At 38.2% G+C, this 16,694-nt stretch overlaps 2 protein-coding genes across 3 annotated transcripts in view; one reads left to right on the top strand and one right to left on the bottom strand.

Annotated features, from left to right (window-relative positions):
- The window catches only part of LOC143295749 (E3 ubiquitin-protein ligase synoviolin A-like), a 35,431-nt gene extending 20,190 nt beyond the window's left edge, over nt 1-15,241 (bottom strand). For both annotated transcript variants that reach the window (XR_013057072.1, XM_076607372.1), the window contains exons 1-7: nt 15,018-15,241; nt 9,815-9,907; nt 7,735-7,887; nt 6,586-6,634; nt 4,664-4,767; nt 2,257-2,383; nt 63-162 (exon numbers count right to left, since the gene is read on the bottom strand). Coding sequence is in view for 1 of the 2 variants with exons in the window: in XM_076607372.1 (XP_076463487.1) it covers nt 63-162; nt 2,257-2,383; nt 4,664-4,767; nt 6,586-6,634; nt 7,735-7,887; nt 9,815-9,907; nt 15,018-15,146 (755 nt within the window). In the remaining variant the exon portion in view is untranslated. The remainder of the gene's footprint in view (nt 1-62; nt 163-2,256; nt 2,384-4,663; nt 4,768-6,585; nt 6,635-7,734; nt 7,888-9,814; nt 9,908-15,017) is intronic.
- A 125-nt stretch (nt 15,242-15,366) lies between these two features.
- Nucleotides 15,367-16,694, top strand: part of LOC143295751 (spermatogenesis-associated protein 7-like) — a 9,671-nt gene continuing 8,343 nt past the window's right edge. Inside the window, exon 1 of the mRNA XM_076607373.1 lies at nt 15,367-15,548. The gene's annotated coding sequence lies outside the window, so the exon portion shown is untranslated. The remainder of the gene's footprint in view (nt 15,549-16,694) is intronic.

The raw sequence follows: 16,694 nt of genomic DNA, 5'->3' as shown, positions 1-16,694 counted from the left end.
GAGTTGCAGCCCATGAACGAAGAAGAAGAATTTGAAATAATGTAAAAAGTCAAAAGACTGACCTGATGGCAAGATACATGGGGCGTATGGCGAAAAGTGGGAAGGTGTGGACCTTGATCATGATGGCCATGAAGCAGAAATACAGCACCACACGGGTCAGGCCTGTCACAGCAAAAAACAAAAATTAAATATTTCAAAATTAAACTTAGACACAACTAAAGAAAGCACATTTCATTCTCATTCCCTCTCTCATAGACAGAGACACAGACATACATATGAATACTTAGAATTACATAAAGATGCAACACAAACAGCTGGCTTTCATCCAAAATCACTCCAATGTTGAACTAAAAGGATACACACACACACACACACACACACAAACACACACACGCATGCACACACACACATGCACACACATGCATGTTCAATTTTGCCATTGTCTTTACAACTCTTTTAACATATCAAATCACACCAGTGCTCATAAACTGTGACTTGCTGACTTTCTGGCAAGAACACCAGATGTATCTCACCTCCAAAAACTCCACACTGATGAAACTTTACTCATATACACAGAAACTACTACTCTTTTGATCAAAACCAACACAGTGACTCCCCCCCCCCCCCACCCCCTCCACAAGAATGAGAAACACACAGTGGCCATCAATAACACCCCTTCCCCTTTTCCATGAAATCTTAATAATGGGAGTGAAAGTCACTCAGACAGATGTTTTGTTTGTTTGTCATTGAAAACATGGAAAACATTCCAACAGATTGAGCCATGTTGCTATGTCAGTATGGGGAGGAAACATCATCATAACATATAAACAGCATACCAGTACTAAAACAGAAAAAAATATCATGGTAAAATACAAAACAATACATCTTCATTAATCCGATTGGAAATTACATGTGCATTCAAAGGCTTGTCACTCACACCAGTCAGTCCGTCAGCCACAAGTTGAGTCTAACATATATTTGAACATGGCAACATTTTAACTTAAAAGTGAAAAGACTGAATTAAAATATGAAAGTGATAGAAGTTTAACAACTTGGTTCATAATACAGTAAGAGGAACCATAACATGTATTCTAAAGAAAACTAAGGAGCACTATTTCTGGTAAAAGAAATTATAACATCTTGAAGAAAAACTGAGAAGCGTAAGTTTGTTACACAAGCACAACTTCCAAATGCCCTACACGCATGGAATAACATAACCTTATAGTTTATCAACCAAACACTTCATGACAGTGAACAACCTCTGTTTTAAAGCTGAGTGACAGAAAACCCTCCAAACACAGAACACAGTCCCTTCAGTGCCAGTGTAACACAAAAAAAAAAAAAAAAAAAAAAAAAAAAACGAATAAAAAGTAGAAAGTGGGGTTTTTAAGTCCCAAATCAGTATTAAGAATTATTAGCCTAAAACTGAGAAAATGGTCTGAGGATACACCACTCCAGATCAAACGGTGTGATTTCTCCACCTTCCAGAGTTATAACCAGAAGAAAGTGGTGTTTTTAAGTCCTAAATCAATATCAAGATTTATCAGCCAAAAGCTGAGAAAATGGTCTGGGGATATACCACTCTGGATCAAATGGTGTGATTTTTCCACCTTCCTGGGTTATTCTCCCTTCTTGAAGATGTCATCAGTGACATCACTATGCACATGTATGCATAATACATACAAAGGCACTCAAGGGTTTAAACTGCAGATGTTGAAGTTATCATCACTACTACGACAATTTATATCCAGCTACCTGTTTTATTGCCGTTTACTGTTACCATTATCATTGTAGCTGATTATGTCCATGGTAAAAATATAATTTTTAGCTTTATTTCTATTTTTCACCGCCTTTCTTTTCTTGTAGGATGGGATCATCAGGGGTGTGTGTACTAAGCTCTGTGGTGGTCTTGATGCTGCGTTTTTCTGAAATTACCACCGGATCATGTCTTAGAGTGGGGAGGCGAGGGGTTAGGCATAAAGCATGTGTGAGCCACCCTTGTTTTCTGGGATTTTTGGGCGTGAAGCGACTGCTGTTGGGAGTCGAGTTTTAAGACCTATTGCCTTATACCCTTAGGGCCAAGCTCTACAGGGCTGGGGTTTTGCTAGAGCGGCCGCCGAATGATGTCATTTTAAAACATCCCTGAGCGTACAAGATTTTCCTGTCTGAAGCCAATAAAAAGTAGTGAGCCCAGCGTGTGCCAGATTTTCCGGTCTGAAGCCAATACAGAGTAGTGAGTCGTGAAACAAGGCATACCCATGAAGAGCTCTGTGTAGAGCAGGTAGACAGCCTTGTTGTCCCAAGGGTTCTCATGCTGCAGGTCCACCGTGTGCAGCACGTACTTGATGAACGTCATGGCAATCACCGTGAACAGGATGGCATACTGTACAGTCATAACACAATCTCTCATTCAGTCACTGCAGTCAAAAGGATTTTTTTTTCTCTAATATTCTCTAAAATTCCTTAAAGCTAACCTGTAACCAAATGGTACAGACTCCAATAGGAGTCCAATTCCTGTTCTGTGTAAACTATTACCCCAATGATGCACAGAAATAAAAAGTAGTTGCAGGAAATTACCTCCCTTTGTATATTACCTCCTTTCTACCAATGCAGCACTGAGCATCAAAAATCAAAATGATTCAGACATTCACAACCTTGTAACACATTTTGTTTTTCAACATCAAGTGTTGAGTTCTGGAGCTGATTCCTGTAGTAATTCATTCAGGTCTTCTTTTTAGTTTTATCATGCAGTGGGTGAGTTTATCGTAAGTTTATCACTCAGAAGTGCAAGAAGTGGAAGAAAATACTGTCTTTATAATGATGATGATAATACTGAAACACTTCGACAGCATATTCCTATGGCATAATTCACAGCTTTGCGCATCAAACCATAATGCTGTTTGGTCAATTTACATAGCTCTCACTATTTTTTTTTTTTACATACAAAGTCTTTTACACTTATGGGTTTTTTTTCTGAAAGTAATGGGGCAAGACTTGCGCAATACTGAAAATATCATTAAATGATAGTAGCACAAGTTTAAACTTTTTTTTCTTCTTTTAAACCAAGAACTTTCTTTGTACAAATTCACTCCCTCACCCATCTTCGACATTCACCAATCCCAATCCTTTTGCAACTCTCAATGCCTCAACTATCTATGATCACCTGGTTACTTACTGACCTCAAAGACTTTCCATGATTACCTGTTTACTAACCAACTTCAAATGCTTTCTATGATCACCTATTTATTTATTGTCCTGAAAGGCTTTCTATGATTACCTGGTTTTTCACTGACCTCAAAAGACTTTCCATGATCACCTGGTTACATAACTACCTCGAAGACTTTCTATAATCACCTGGTTACTTTCTGACCTCAAAGACTTTCCATAATCACCTGGTTACTTACTGACCTCAAAGACTTTCTATGATCACCTGGTTACTTACTGACCTCAAAGCCTTTCTATACTCACCTGGTTAGTTATTTACCTCAAAGACTATTTATGATCACCTGGAAACTGACCTCAAAGACTTTCTATAATCACCTAGTTAGTTATTTACCTCAAAGACTACTTATGATCACCTGGTTACTTACTAACCTCAAAGACTTTCTATAATCACCTGGTTACTTACTGACCTCAAAGCCTTTCTATGATCACCTGGTTAGTTATTTACCTCAAAGACTATTTATGATCACCTGGTTACTTACTAACCTCAAAGACTTTCTATAATCACCTGGTTACTTACTAACCTCAAAGACTTTCTATAATCACCTGGTTACTTACTAACCTCAAAGACTTTCTATAATCACCTGGTTACTTACTAACCTCAAAGACTTTCTATAATAACCTGGTTACTTACTAACCTCAAAGACTCTCTATGATCACCTGGTTACTTACTGACCTCAAAGACTTTCTATAATAACCTGGTTACTTACTAACCTCAAAGACTTTCTATAATAACCTGGTTACTTACTGACCTCAAAGCCTTTCTATGATCACCTGGTTACTTACTGACCTCAAAGCCTTTCTATGATCACCTGGTTACTTACTGACCTCAAAGACTTTCTATGATCACCTGGTTACTTACTGACCTCAAAGACTTTCTATAATCACCTGGTTACTTACTAACCTCAAAGACTTTCTATAATAACCTGGTTACTTACTGACCTCAAAGCCTTTCTATGATCACCTGGTTACTTACTGACCTCAAAGCCTTTCTATAATCACCTGGTTACTTACTGACCTCAAAGACTTTCTATAATCACCTGGTTAGTTATTAACCTGAAAGACTAGTTATGATCACCTGGTTACTTACTGACCTCAAAGACTTTCTATAATCACCTCATTACTTACTGACCTCAAAGCCTTACCATGATTACCTGGTTAGTTATTTACCTCAAAGACTTTCTATGATCACCTGGTTACTTACTGACCTCAGAGACTTTCTTTAACCACCTGGAGCTAGTTGCATTACTCGGATGGAAGAGCCTAGTACTGTCATAACCTGCTACTGTGTGTAGCATGGAACTGACCAACGGCGTAGTTTGGTCAACGTAGGCATTTAGTCACGTGTAACTGTCAGAAAGTCAGAACCTTGCAATGCAGCTGGCTCCTGGTTACCTACTGACCACAACGACTATGTACGATGACCCAGTTACACACTGACCTCAAAGCCAAAGACCAGCTGCACCGTGGGTCCTTTCACCAGGGTGGAGTAGTAGGCGTGGTTCACAAAGTACATGTCCAGCATACCCAGGAAGGTGAGCAAGGCTGAAAATCAAATCCACAAATGACGGGCGCAATAGCCGAGTGGTTAAAGCGTTGGACTGTCAATCTGAGGGTCCCGGGTTTGAATCACGGTGACAGGCGCCTGGTGGGTAAAGGGTGGAGATTTTTTACGATCTCCCAGGTCAACATATGTGCAGACCTGCTAGTGCCTGAACCCCCTTCGTGTGTATATGCAAGCAGAAGATCAAATACGCACGTTAAAAATCCTGTAATCCATGTCAGCGTTTGGTGGGTTATGGAAACAAGAACATATCCAGCATGCACACCCCCGAAAACGGAGTATGGCTGCCTACATGGCGGGGTCATACACGTAAAAGCCCACTCGTGTGCATACGAGTGAACGCAGAAGAAGAAGAAGAAGAAATCCACAAATGATGCCACTGATCTCTCCAGTACACATACCTACAAGCTGTGTTTTTTTCTGCAATGTTTTGTTGTTATGTCTATTCATTAGAAATCTCGGGGGGGGGGGGGGGGGGGGTTCTGTAATGTTTTGTTATTATGTCTATTCATTATAAATCTAACACACACATCTGAAAGAAAGAAGGAACAGAACAGATATGACAACTATACCCCCCCCCCAAAAAAAAAATTATATGTCTCAGGAACAATGTACTTGCTCAATACACAAACAGCTTGCTCAACACAACCAAATGGAAATAATCACATGACTGAGTCCCATAATAAACTAAAGTAGAATCAAGCACAGACATAATTTTTCCTTTATGCTAGGTTGTGACCTTGATCTTGACCAGTTCAATTTGAGAACACTCTCTCACCATGGCTTGCCAGAAAACCAACTTTGATGAAAACTGATTGTAGTAAACGTAAGCCTAAAAAGTTTTCTTTCGTTTTTCAATTCATTTTCTTACACACAAGCATGCACACTCGATAAACAGGCCACAGAACAAGGTGATTACATTGACCACAGACTCATGAATGTCAGTCTGCAGCCCTTTCCCATCTCATGCACTACCGCACCCTGACAAGCAATAAAGGTGTAACAGCTGTCCTCCACCCCTCCCCCCCCCCTGACTCCCCCACCCACCCCCCTTATCCTGCACAGACACCATCAGGAAGTGCAAGCTCAATACATGCTTAGGGACAAGCGACAGATTGCCAAAATTCAATATCCGCTCAACACACCTCTAGTCTCCTGCACACGGGTCGTTGCATGGACACCCTACAGCAAGAGACTTGGGGTGGGTGGGAAGGGTGGGGTGGGGAGGGGAGGAGAGAGGGGGTGTGGGTAGAGAGAGAGAGAGGGGAGTGGAGGAAAGAGAAATTTTAAAATTCATAAGCTGCTCATGTTCTCACTCACTTATCCCAGCCATGTAAAGTAAGACTCAAAATGAAAATTACTTGCCTGAACTTCTTTTTTCTTGACTGTTCTGAACCGAGTTGTTTTTAGTAGCCTTTCTTCTTCTGTAATTCTTTTGTTTTGTACATTCCATAATGAACAACAAATCATGACAAAAATTACATTTCACTGAAACATTCTCTGTGATTTATTGGAAATGTCTGGAAAAGTCTCCCCCCCCCCCCCCCCCCTCTCTCTCTCTCTCTCTCTCTCTCACACACACACAAATCCTGACAAAAATTATATTTTACTGAAACATTCTCTGTGATTTATTGAAAATGTCAGGAAAGAAAGTTTTCAACACACACACACACACACTCACCCTCTCTCTCTCTCTCACACACACACACACACACTGCACATTTAGTCATACCAGTTTGGCAAATATTATCTACCTAAATCAAGCATTAACATCATCACAGGAAATAAACAATACTCACAGAGCACTCGCATGTGAAACAGAATGGAGATCACTGGACTCCTTTCCATCTAGAAGACAAAAGGTGTATCTGAGTTAGTGAATGCAAATATTCTGGGGGGTTTTCTGTATGGGTCTTTACAAAGCTTGATACTTTAAAACTGCAAACATTAGTCACATCTCTCAGATCAAACCAGTAACATAAACAACATCTCTCGGCTTTGACTCTTCTGCATGACAGTTTTGACTTGTGAAGATTACTGGGGGCACCATCTTAAAAACATTGCAGCTGGTGAAGAATGTCAATCAATTTGTCCAACCAACTAACAGGATTTTTTGTTGTTCTTCTTCTTCTTGTAGTTGTTGTTCTTGTTGTTGTTGTGTAGGTTGTATTTTTTTCAAAGTTTAATACACTTCATGATGCCAGAAATTCACTCAACAGTAACTTGAGTAAGCATAATCATCATCTGATATGGAAAATGTACCAAATCTGTGAAGGTCAGCCTCTGATCACGGTTGTGTCAAAACTTTTTTTTCTTCTTTTTTTCCTCAAGATTTGCATGGCATGCATGTGTTTGTTGAAATAAGCCTATGAAAATATTGGTACACACAGAAATCAAGTTCATGCCGTCAAAACTGTGGCAATACTCCACCCCAGCCCACCCAAAAACATGTAACTTTATCAACCACACATACAACAGTTACTTTTAATCTAGCAGCAATAAACAGCAGTTATAATGGAAGTAATATAACATTAACAGCAGCTGCAGTAACAGCAATACCAGAAGCAGAAGGGCAGTTACCTAAACAAAACAAATAAACAATCCATGCAACAATGTTAATTAAAAGTTCTACATGCAGAGACATGTGTCACATATTTAGTGTTTGCATGCATGTACACAACAACAGGACTTAATACAAGACTTTCTTGTTGTCCTGTCAAATTCATTTATTTGTACTGAAACAGTTTCAAATAGAATCTCCCCCCCCACCCACCACCAAAAGAAAACCAACAACAACAACATGTACATGATAACAGGACTCAATACAAGACTTTCTTGTGGTCCTGTTAATTCATTCATTTGTAGTTGTACTGTAACAGTTTCAAACAGAATACTATGAACACACACCCCCCCCCCACCCGAAAAAAAAACAACAACAGCCAACTTACAAAGTCCACCCTGTCTTCAGCCAACCAGTGGAAGCACTTGAGGAAGAGGAGCAGAGTGAAGAGGGCCACAAAGCGAGGACTGAAGTCGTCCCGAAACACTGTAAAGGCCAGACACGTCTCCGTCACCGCGTACCACGACCTCTCTATCAGATGCTGCAAACAGACACAGTGCAGTCTATCATGCTGTGTTGTATTGTGTTGTGTTCTATTCATTCGTCTATTGTATTGCATTGTATCTCATTGTATTGTATTGTATCTCAGTAAATTGTATTCAAATGTATTGTATTGTGTTGTGTTGTGTTGTACTTTACTGTATAGTGTATTGTACTGTATTGTATTGTATTACTCTTTTGTCATGACAGATTTCTCTGGCTGAAATTCAGACTGCTATCCCCATGGAGAGCATGTCGCTACAGAGCAAGCACCACCCAAATGAGTGACAAATATATATAGGTCTGGGCAGACCAGAGCTTGGATGTGTGAGCAATCTTAGTGCTCAGCGTTATATACTTTTAATTTTTAAATTTTCCTTGTCGATTGTGTTAGCACAGTGTATACTTCAGAACATTCTCAAACTTAGCAACGCCAAGACAACTCATGCAACCCAGCCCACGGCTCAAAATACCCACCCATCCAACCGTCCACGACAACTAAACCTGGCATTTCAGTGGAATGCTCTCTCCACCTGTATACTGGACAACCAATTGTTGACGGTGTCAGTGAAAGGGTGGGCGAGCTGTCAGCTTCAGTGCAGACCACTGCAGTTCCCTCCTTGAAGTCCTTCCCTTTTCACTTATAACACCTCTCTCCCCTCCCCAAACTTTTTTTTATTTCCAGAACAAAACACTAGCACACTGCAGTCTCACTGAAGCAAGGTGTGTTCAATAAAGAAAGTGTCAGTGGGGAAACGACAGATCTATTACATTTCTCCTTCTCTCTGTGGGACTGTTTCCATTTTTCTTAATCTTACTGTGAGTTCCAAACAATCACATCCACATTTGTAAAATACACACTGCATCATTAGTTATCCCTGCTGACTTGCCACTGCACTTCCTGTATTCACTTTTATCAACCATCTCTTTCACTCAGGAGGGCAAGTAGAAATTCAAGAGGACAAGTAGTTTTTTGCTATCTACTCATCACCAGGACAACTGAACATTATCTGGAAATCTCTAGCTCTGTAGACACTGCTGGACATACTGATCCTGATACTTGTAGCTGTTAGGAGTCACTGCAGCAATCATAATGATATGCCAGAAAATTCCCTTCACATTATCACAATGAGTGCATTATCATGTCAAGTTCAATGATTTCCAACTACAAACCTATGCCGTAATTAAATAATGTATTTCATAATGATGATAAACCACCACATTTCCGCCCATTACACAGCTCATGTTCACCAACTTCCAACTGTACAAACTTGTACAACTCAGGATACCTTTAAATACATGATTCAATTTCTCAGTTTTGAACTGATATGCAATTAAAATCACTGCAATAAATTCTAATCTTCTATATCACTGTGGTGATTTGCAATATGAGGAATACATTAGTATTCTGACAACAGCTTCCAGTCTGCAAAATGTCACTCAAAAATGAGGAAAAGTGAAAAAGGTTATGAAAAAAAAAAGTTAAAAAGAAGAAATGTTTACCTTAAAAGTTTATTCTTAATGATCTATGCATTTTTTTTTAACACAATTTCTTACATGAATCCCCATTCAGAAACTTGAAGGTCAGAGAGGAAGAAAGTAGCAGGGCTCATACAAAAGGTGATAAAGTAAAATGATTAAATGAGAGCAAATATCACAAAAAGTAACAAATCAAAATGATCAATGTGAGAGCTGTTCCTCCAAAACACACTTCAACTCACAGTCATCCAAGTTCCAACACAGATCTTCATGAACAGAAAAATAAATAAATAAAAATTTCAAAAATTCCATGCTCAACTATTATTGACCTTTTTTTTTTTTTTAAATTTGTCTTTCATTTTGAAATTCATAAAAACAATTATTTTATTACACTTCAATACTGTCAGCAGGAGGGGGATAAGGGGGGAGATAGAGCAGCAAAAACTTACCTCCATTTCAGCCGCCCTGAGTTGGCCAAAGAATATTTTTCTCAGAAGCTTTCCCATCAGGATAACAAACACAAATGCCTGAAGGTAAATGACCTGCAAACCAACAAATTAGCTTTAAATCATTTTCACACATGTAAATCAACATATCTTTTTTCCATTAATATTTTGTAACATTTGGTGATTTACAAACCAAAATATTCCTCACAACTTATCATGCAAGATGAGCAATACAGTATGTAGCATGTTGTTGGGAATCAATGAAATCTCCATTGTGTTGTGTTAGTATTATGTACTGTTCAAATGCAAGTGTAATTAAAATGTTATCATGATAAGAAACTTGAACAAATCTGTATAAATGATACTAAATGAGAGGTAAAATGCACTGTAATCAATCAGAGCTTCTTTTTGGTGAGATACCATAACATAATGATAAACTGATACCAAATTATCCTCATGATTGACATATGGAGTGATGGCCTAGAGGTAACGCGTCCACCTAGGAAGCGAGAGAATCTGAACGCACTGGTTTGAATCATGGCTCAGCCGCCAATATTTTCTCCCCCTCCACAAGACCTGAGTGGTGGTCTGGATGCTACTTTGCTAGTCATTCAGATGAGACGATAAACCGAGGTCCCGTGTGCAGCATGCACTTAGCACACGTAAAAGAACCCAAAGCAACAAAAGGGTTGTTCCTGGCAAAATTCTGTAGAAAAATCCACTTCGATAGGAAAAACAAATCAAACTGCACGCAGGAAAAAATACAAAAAAATGGGTGGCGCTGTAGTGTAGCGGCACACTCTCCCTGGGGAGAGCAGCCCTAATTTCTCACAGAGAAATCTGTTGTGATAAAAAGAAATACAAATACAAATATCAAAAATCATTTCTCAATCCATGGTGAAAATATATTTCCGTTTTGTTCTTAATATTTCAGAAGTATAGAACTCTGTCTCTCTTCCTTCATATCTTTAGGTGTGTTTTTTTTTTCTCTCTCTCTTTCTTTGTAAGTAAAAAACAGCAGCACATTATAACTGAAGTAATATACTATTGTAATTAAGTACACTTTATATAATTTGGTGAGGTTTTGGATGCAAGTCTTTCTTTTTAACTTAACAATGAACAATAACTCTAGCAGATAATCATTTTGTATTTTAGAAATGAAAATAAAATAAAATATAACATATATATACACAATAAAATTAAAGTTTTCTGTTTTCTTATTATTTCTTCTGGCTTTTTTTTTTTTTTTTAAAGAACTATTACTATTTATCTGCCAAAGTTGTTGTTTTTGTGGGGGTTTTTTTTTTTGGGGGGGGGGGTCACATACCCGGATAGTTTAACTTTGTCATCACAGATATCACAGACAATCTAATGTATTATGTAAAAGACTATACAACTGTATAAAATGAATGTGAAATACTGCACTCTTTGGGCACACACAAATTTATGGGATAAATAAACAGACAGACACATGTGCACCTTTTTCTCATTAAATCAACTGGACATAATAATTATTATATCAAATTCATATTCTGATAAAAGGTTGCTTTGTCAGCATAAGATTTGATTTGAGGTCTGAGCTTTAATTTTCAATTATCTAATTGCTCGTATCCTTACAAGGGAACAGGTGGCAGAATGGCTACGACACTCATCTGCCAATGTGGTGTCTGTGAGAGACTGAGTTCGATTCCCACTCTCGTCTTTTCTCCCAAGTTTGACTGGAATAATCAAAATGAGCATCTAGTCATTCGGATATGAAAAGCCAAGCTTCTGTGTGTGGCACACACTTGGCTCACTGAAAAAGAACCCACGGCAATAAAAGGGTTGTCCTCTAGCAAAATTCTGTAGAATAAATCCACTCTGATAGGTACACACTTTACGGCACCCTGGAGGAGCTGCGACGGATGGCAGCCTTCATCGAGGACACCGGGCTGCTCATCTAACGGGAGGCGAACGAGGAAGAAGAAGGAGGTACACACATATATGCATGCTTTCGAGGCCTTAGCACTTTGGGCTATGCTGCTGGTCATGCATCTGCCTATTAGATGTGTTGTTGTGTATGTGAATTGTCGGAATGCAGTGATGCCTCCTTGGGGAACTGAAACTAAAACTGATATCCTATTATGAAACTTATTTGTAAGTGACTGCAAATTTTGAAGTTCTGTCAAAAGGTTTGGCTCAGAACTTCATATCTTTAGACTTGGTAGTAGTAGTAGGGACTGGCTTTTTTGGCCTTAGGCCTCGCGGCCTATTTGTGTCCCCTCATTATTTGTCAATTTTGTTTTGGTCTCACTGCATGCCTATTTTATAAAATAAAATTATATTCAATCTACACTAAAGAAAAGGTCTTTCAATTTAGAGTCTTCATCTAGGAGTTTTTTTGGTCATATTTTGTGTTAGTGGGCAGCGTATTCCAAAAATTAGCAATTCTGAAAGCAAAACTAATCTTCCGTTTGTTTGTATAGCAATGCCTGATAAAAATCTTGCCTTCATTATTTCTAGTGTAATCAACTTCTGAGAATTTTTTCATGCACATTCATATCATCATAATTATGGAATATTTTTAAAATTTTAACTAGGTCTCCTCTGATCCTCCCTCCTTTTAGTGAGTGTAACTGGAGATTATGTAATCTTTCTGGATAGTTTAAGTTTTTGCACTCTCTCAGGATTTTAGTAGCTCGTCTTTGTACATTTTCTAGCATTTTTGACTGTCTCTTGAGATGAGGACTCCAAATCACATTAGTGTATGCAAGATGGGGCCTAACAAATGCTTTATATAACTTGGTAAATTTCTCCTTTTCTAGATAGGTAAAAATTCTCCTGATGAGTCCCATTATCTGATTTGCTTTGTTCACAACTCTCTGGATGTGAGGATCAAAGGATAAGTCTTTATCAAAGGATAAGTCTTTATCAAAGGTAACTCCCAGATCTTTTTCTTCATCACATGTATTTTAATTTCTTCATTTCATCATTCACAATCACGGTATATTCAAACTGTTCATTCTTTTTGCCAATGTGCATCACCTTACATTTCACTACATTAAAGTAAAGGTTCTATTCATCTAACCATACTTGTAGCTTGTTTATGTCCTGTTGGATCTTTGTGCTGTTTGTTGCCTTATCATGTATTTTTGTGTCGTCTGCATTTATTTTGCATGTGATTTAAGTCATGTCCGGTAAATCATTGATGAACACAGTGAATAATACGGACCCTAGAATACTACCCAGATTTCTTGGATCTCTCTTCTCCCACTCTCACTAATTGTGACCTTCCTTTAAGAAAACTTCTGATCCAATTTAGAATATTACCAGTCACTCCATATGCTTTTAGTTTAGTTGGCAGCCTTTCATGAGGGACAGAATCAAATGCCTTTCTAAAGTCCAAGTACACTATATCAACTGGCTCCCCATTATCTATCAGTTCTGTTAGGTTGTCGATTACTTCTAATAATTGTGTGACACATGATCTATTTTTTCCTGAATCCATATTGGCATTTAGCATAAAATCATTTTCAGTAAAAAAGAGCAACTACCACATCTCTTATAAAGCTCTCCAAAATCTTACAAGCAATGCAAGTCAAGCTCACTGGACTGTAATTACCTGGATCTGTTTTGGAACCTTTTTTGAATATAGCTGTGACCTCTGCAGTCTTCCAATCTCCAGGCAAAGTGCCTGTTTCTAAGGATTAATTAAATACATTACATAGTGGACTTGCTATCTCTTCGCTTACTTCTTTCAACCCTCGTGGTGAAATAAGATCGGGACCTTGAGACTTGTTAGGGTTTAACTCTTTCAATTTGTTCAGGACTGCGTGTGTAGTTACCCGTACATCACATACAGATACACCATCAGACCAGGTACACTCTGGTAAGACAGTAACACTACTTGCGTCCTCGTGTGTAAAAACACAAGAGAAAAATTCATTTAATGTTTCTGCCTTTTCTTTATCATTATCTACCAAACTTCCATCTTTCCTTTTTAATATACCTATTCCAGTGTTTATTTTCATCTTTTCTTTAACATATTTCCAGAACTTTGGGGGGCTATTGTTACTTTCTTTACCTATTTCCCTTTCATGAATTTTATGGTTTCTCTTAATTAATCTGTTGCACAAATTCCTTATTTTAATATATCTTAGATAATCCCGTCCTGTTTTGGTGCACAAGTATCTTTTGAACATCTTATGTTTCTTTTTTTATTGTTTTAAATGCTTTTCCATCCATCCATATTGGCTTTATATTTTTAACTGAACCTGTTTTTACTTTTGGAATACATGTACACTCTTCCATACCTGTTGTTAGTACTTCTTTGAGGTGGTTCCAGCTTTCTTCTACATTCATTTGGTCCATAACTGTCCAGTCGTGGTTACTTATAATATTTCTCAGTTGGTTATAATTTCCTTTGTTTAGATTGAAAGTATATCTTGCCTTTGGTTTCATGTTGTGATTTGTTAACACATATAGTTCAAATGACAATACATCATGGTCACTTTTTCCAACTGGGTCATGGTGTATAATGTCTGAAATAAGATTATCCTCATTCACTAATATCCAGTCATCTAAAGTTGGGTTCTGTTCTGGTCTCCTCCTTGTTGGTTTGCTCACTTTCAGTTTCTGTATTTAGAATGCATCATTGATTTTTTCTACAATTTGCTCACCTTTCTCCCCTGACCACTTTCCATCCCATCTGACAATGGGGTAATTAAAATCACCCATAATCAATACTTTATCAAATTTTAACATTGTATCAGATTTTAATAGATCAAACATTTTTTTCATCATTAGCTTCTGAATTCTTATTAGGACTTCTATAGATACAGCCTAGTAATACTGTGAGTTGTCCCCTCCAACATCTTGCATGCAACACATTGACACCTATCCAAATGAGCCCACAACACAATAATTAGCGATTTGAAATCTATGAGGCAACATCAAACTCAGTAAGACGCTGAACCTCGATAAAATTTGATGCTGCCCAATGCAAAGTTAATTTTGGTCATGTCATAAAATGGTGCGAGTGGCGACCACCAAATCTGCAAATGCATTGAAATCTTCAGAGACAAACAAGCTGATAAAGGCAATGACTGTTTCGTTATCGATAATGCACTCGAAGTAAAACTGAAGGATGATATGTGAGACATTTGTCAAACACGCTGATAACACACTTGCCACCGGCTTGACGAAATTCACAACTGTGCAAACTCACCGCCATGCTTGGGTTTGATTTTGTGATGTACACTACAGATGGATAAAACTGCTTCTTCTGGTAATAAGCATTTGCGATGACCCCAGCCGTCATGGCAAAGCTAATTCCTGAAATCACAAGGGAACGCATTTTGACAGCTTTCCTTCTGCTAGCAGACGTGGAGTTGGTTGGATTGAAAGCAAGATGGCGTTCAACTCTGTTTACGTCAGAAATAGGACACAAGATAAAAATAGCTATGAATTCCTCTCGTGGCCCATAGTCATTGGGCGAGTGATGCAAAAGAAATTCCGAGGAATCCCCTTTCCTTTAATTGAAGGGAGGTAACTCGTTGCTGCAAGAGCGCGTTGGTAGCAACAAATGGCGGATGCGAGTTCAGACTGGAACAGGTCTTTTGATCTACAATGTCAAGTGTTCATTTGGTGATTTGACGACAATTTCTTCCGGATTTCCCCGTGCCCAGTTTGATATTGATTTCTTTGTACGTGATCGTCTCCCGCAAAACTTGCAAAATCAATTGCTGTTTGGATTAAGGTGATTACAATATGGATAATTTTGTCACAACGAATGTGTGCTTGTTTTCTGCAAATTTTGCAAATAAATTTAGTGCTCGAGCAGCCGATGCTCATGCTGAAGGTCTCCCGAATGACCTATTTTAGCATAATAAATTATTGCACCTATTGAATGTTTACATTTCCATGTTTGTGGGACGAAAAACGGAAAAAGCAAGACGGTGGCACGTCAGTTTAGTGACCGAATCCGCAGCAAAATAGAGTAAAATAGCTTATAAAGTAAAAGTCAAAATGAAAATGGGTTACAACATCAACTGATGGTAATATCGTTTCATACATGCACAAAAATTGCTGGTTAAAATAGGTGCAATAATTTAGGATGCTAAAATTGGACTTTACCCAGTTCATTATTACATCTGCTTCTTCAGTTTTGTTGATTTCATTACAACAGAAGAAAAAATTATATATACCATATGGGAAAGCAGGAAATGAAGTTTCAATTTCTTGACTAAAGGCATCACTGCTTTGGGACAAATCCATATGCTGCAACACAACTGCTAGGCAGATTCCTGACAGCAGCATAACCCTAACGCGTGAATGAATGAAAAATAAATAATGATCATAATTATTTATCATCTCTATTTTGCACATGACCTCATATTGTATATCCTCACTAAATTATATGTTTTGATGCAGCACTCAGTTGCAAGAATGTCTTTCAGATTTGTGAGTGTGTGGTAGACTTCAGTTGAATGTCTTTCCATGAAGGTGATATTGGGGGGGGGGTGTGTGGAGGGTGGGGGGATAAAAAGAGACAGCCCTTTGGGGAAAAAATAAGCACAGTAAGTGTGAAAATTATGACAGCTGGTACCTGTATTTAATTGCAAATGCTTCATCACCACTTCCTTACTAGTATACCTGTGATTGGCATATCATTTCTTGACTCACGTGTGTGGACAAAGTGAGTCTGTGTAACGATCCAAGGTGTGTGTGTGTGTGTGTGTGGTAAACTTTGACATTGACATTTTCTCAAGTGACACTGGAACCAAACTTGATAGGAATGTAGGTTTGTTTTTTTTCATTCCTTTTATGATATTGTGCAACGCATGGTGAGAGGTCAGTGGTCAAGATCATTATTTGGCAAAATAGCAAAAGCTTGATAGAAATG

The sequence above is a fragment of the Babylonia areolata genome, chromosome 21, assembly GCF_041734735.1.
Source record: "Babylonia areolata isolate BAREFJ2019XMU chromosome 21, ASM4173473v1, whole genome shotgun sequence".
NCBI classification, from domain to species: domain Eukaryota; kingdom Metazoa; phylum Mollusca; class Gastropoda; order Neogastropoda; family Buccinidae; genus Babylonia; species Babylonia areolata.
Note: the sequence above shows the minus strand (reverse complement) of the source record. Positions and strands in the feature narration are given on the sequence as shown.